Below are 3,846 nucleotides of genomic sequence, written 5' to 3'. Positions count from 1 at the left end.
AGTTAGGGAGTTTCAAGACAAACATACATGTCCGTTAAAGGAAAAGGTTTATTCCCAATGCCAAGCTACAAGTCGGTTGATAAGTGGGATTGTCAAACCAAAAATATCAAATCATAAGAGGAAATATACGCCTAAAGACATTGCGGAGGACGTCAAAAATGATTTTGGAATGGATGTTTCATACATGGTTGCTTGGCGGGCCAAAGAAAAGGCGATGAACGATTTAATGGGTGAACCGGCGGAATCTTATAAAAGATTACCTGGATATCTATACATATTGGATAAGCCTTACCTGGGTTCACATATCAGAATGCGTAAAACCCGTGAAAATGAATTTCTGTATGTTTTTATAGCACTTTATGCATTTATCAAAGGCTTTGATTATTGTCGGCCAATTGTGGTAGTTGATGGAAGCCACTTAAAAACACCATACAATGGAACATTTGTCTCGGCAAGCACATTAGACGGTGCAGGTATGTCAAAAAAATACATATTAATTTATTACCTCAATATATATTTTATCTGTTTTAGACAAATACAAAATGTATTTTATTATTTTTTTCTTCTTAACTGTATCTCCAGGCAACATACTTCCCTTAGCATATGGTGTGATTGATTCCCGAGAATGACAAGATCATGGACGTGGTTTTTTTTAGCGTTTCGCAGAAACATATGGAATTAGAGAGAGAATATGTGTATCGTATCAGATAGGCATGAAAGTATAAACAAGGCTGTTTATAGAATTTATCCAGAAGTTGCACATTATGCATGTATTTGGCATCTGTGGGGTAATGTATGTAAAAAATACAAGAAGAGCTATGATGTGCTGAGTCCTGTTTTTTATTCCAGGGCAAAGGCATACACGCAGGATGATTTCGATGAGTTGATGGGGAAGGTTCAAAAGGTAGATATGCGCGTGGCAGAGTATTTGGAATCGGCTGGTAGAGACAAGTGGGCTAGATTGTATGCATCTGTTAACCAAGGGTGGACAATGACTTCTAACATAGCAGAGTGCATAAACCGACATCTTCTAGCAGCTAGAGAACTGCCTATATATGACTTTCTCGAAGAAGTTAGAAGGATGTTTGGGAGATGGAATTACAATAACCGGAGAAATGGAACATACACGTTCACTACACTCGGTAAAAAGTTTCAGGAGATGCTATCAATCAACGAGTATCTATGTCTACGAATGACGGTATGTTTCAGTTTAATGCTTGTTATATTTTATTTGACAAACTTGTACTTGTACTAATCTGGTGTTTCTACACATTATATAAATGTGTATTTGGTATCCATGAACAGTTAGTATTAATGTAAATTTAATATATGCTTCTTTGAAAATTGATATGTATTTGTTTAATGGTTTGTTCATTTATTTTAAAATTCTGATTGGTTCAATAACAAATACATGTAATATTTATTTTTTCAGGTAGAACCGTCAACCGAATTCGTGTACACAGTACATGATGGAGGAAGGCGATTCATTCTTAATTTGAATAGCAAAACTTGCAATTGTCGTATGTTTCAACTAGATGAAATCCCCTGCCCGCATGCATGGGCTGTCATTAAAAAGAAAAATCTGGTTGCTGATGATTATTGCTCTGATTTGTTCAAACCAGAGACCGTGTTAAAGACATATGATGTACCTGTGGATCCTCTACCCGACGAGCGTGAATGGAACGTTCCCAAAAACATCTTGGAGGATGTGGTTTTGCCACCAAGATACAAGAGACCGCCTGGTAGGCCAAAGAAGAGGCGTGATAAGCCTTTAAGTGAATTGTTGTTTGGAAAGAGCAGACATGCTTGCAGTACTTGTGGACACCTTGAGCACAACAGACGTTCATGTAGTTTTGAGCCTCTAAGGAAGTGAATTTTTCGTGTGTTCCCATCCATTTAACTTTATTAGCGAAGATAGATTGGTTATTTAAGTATTTGAACACTTGTGTCAAAAACTTCTATTGACACATGTTGTAGTATTATAGAAATTTTTGCTATGAAATGAATGTCCCATTCATGAACATACATAATTGAATATTTTTTTCCGATACGTATGGTGTTTTTTTCAACTTCAAAAAATACTGCGTGCTTGGTAAAATAACATACATATTATATCTGTAAAAATGATAAAGTTGTTTTTATTTTGGATTTTATTTTGGATTGGAGGCTCGTAATTGTGCTGGTAATGTCAACTAAACATTATGTATTTGTTGGCCTTCTGAAAATTGTATAAACTGTAATAGAACATACATATTTTTGTGTGATCCTGGTGTCTGAAATTACACGGTAATGTTCATGTATTGTGGTATAAAAACGTACGTATTGTTTCCGAAACTGATGAAGTTGGTTTATTTTTTGCAATTTTTTTTATTGAAATCATATAGTTGTGCTGGTCATGTCAAATACGCAAGATGTGTTTATTAAACTAAAACAAAAATGAATAAACTTTACTAAAATATACATATTTTGTGAACCTGGTGAATTAAACATACATATTTTGTGAACCTGGTGAATAAATGTATTTGTGGATTCATGATGTCACATTTTACTGTATTTTTTTCAAACTTCAGATATATTTGACAATATATGGAACTAAGTACATCAAACATATGGAACATAAACCCCCTGAGATTTCTTTGGTTAAATGATAATTATCCAACATCACCAAAATACATCTAAAAACATCGATTGTTTGCTCTAATGAAAAAAAGGACAAAAAACATCGAATGCACGAATAGTATTTATCAAACATCAATTGCATCTACAAAGGTCGTAATCGATTGCCGGCCTAATCGGTCATGGTGGAACTTCATTATCACTCTCGGCTTTGTCGCAACCTTGCATTCGCCCGTAGTCTCATAAGAGCGCACCGTATCTCATACGCTGCATGTGTGCATCAATGACATCTGGAATCCTTTTACCCGATGTCAAATACTCAAAGATACGCTGCCGTGAAGACACCACAGTCCCAAAAAAAAAAAACAGATAAGAACTTATATTAGAAAATATACGTTTCAAGTTCTAAATAAAGTATTTATAGGTCAAACAACTCATGTATTTTAGAAGAATAATAAATTGATAGGATATATCATGTATTTGATACACTGATATTTTTAAAAATATATGTTTACTACTTACGTGCTATCGCACTTTGATGCGGCGTATTTTCAACATAGACAACTTCAAGGATATCGATTCGTCCCTTTATCCGCATATGTCCGGGTCTTTCACCAAACCTATGCTTTTTTGATTTACATAGAATCCATATGTAGGAAATGTGGCGTATGTAGTAAGCTTTTTTATTTCATTCCTAATAACCGCGTTGTGCCCGCCGATTGATACGAGTTGTAAACATACAGACGCCTGTACATTTAAAAAAAAAAAAAAAGAAGAATTCAGCGGTAAAATGATGAATGAAACACTAATGATAAAACATTTAACTCATCATCAAAAATACCTGTCCTTGAATGAAAGGAGTACCAATAACCAATGATTTTCTTCTTTTATATTCACCGGTATTAGCATGTTGTCAACCGTATGCCACGGGACATTTTCAATAAGCCTATGGCCCTTAACATACTCAATCAATACTTGCTCTTCATTTGCCACGTTTGTCTGGGTTTCAACATTGTGATATGCGTGGTGGACCACATCAATTCTCTGCTTGAATAGGCAAAATAAAAGTTGTGAAGCTGAAATTGTTCCTTTTATCATACTTTCCTTTCTTCCGAAAGTAATAGAAAATGACGTCAATGTGCTGGAATTGTCAAAAATACATCAATTAGATCATATTCAAATACATAAAAACATTTTAGTGACAAAAGGTGAATTTCATTGCTGATAAAA

General features: G+C 34.6%; 1 protein-coding gene across 1 annotated transcript; it reads left to right on the top strand.

The window, feature by feature from the left end:
• The first annotated feature begins 691 nt into the window (after window positions 1-691).
• LOC132061369 (uncharacterized) lies at window positions 692-1,873 on the top strand. The gene is made up of 2 exons (XM_059454202.1): window positions 692-1,198; window positions 1,433-1,873. The coding sequence occupies exons 1-2, from the start codon at window positions 692-694 to the stop codon at window positions 1,871-1,873; spliced, it is 948 nt and encodes a 315-aa protein (XP_059310185.1).
• The last annotated feature ends 1,973 nt before the right edge of the window (window positions 1,874-3,846 follow it).

This window comes from Lycium ferocissimum, chromosome 6, assembly GCF_029784015.1.
Source record: "Lycium ferocissimum isolate CSIRO_LF1 chromosome 6, AGI_CSIRO_Lferr_CH_V1, whole genome shotgun sequence".
Taxonomy (NCBI): Eukaryota; Viridiplantae; Streptophyta; class Magnoliopsida; order Solanales; family Solanaceae; genus Lycium; species Lycium ferocissimum.
The sequence above is the reverse complement of the archived record's forward strand: the minus strand, read 5'-3'. Positions and strand labels throughout refer to the sequence as shown.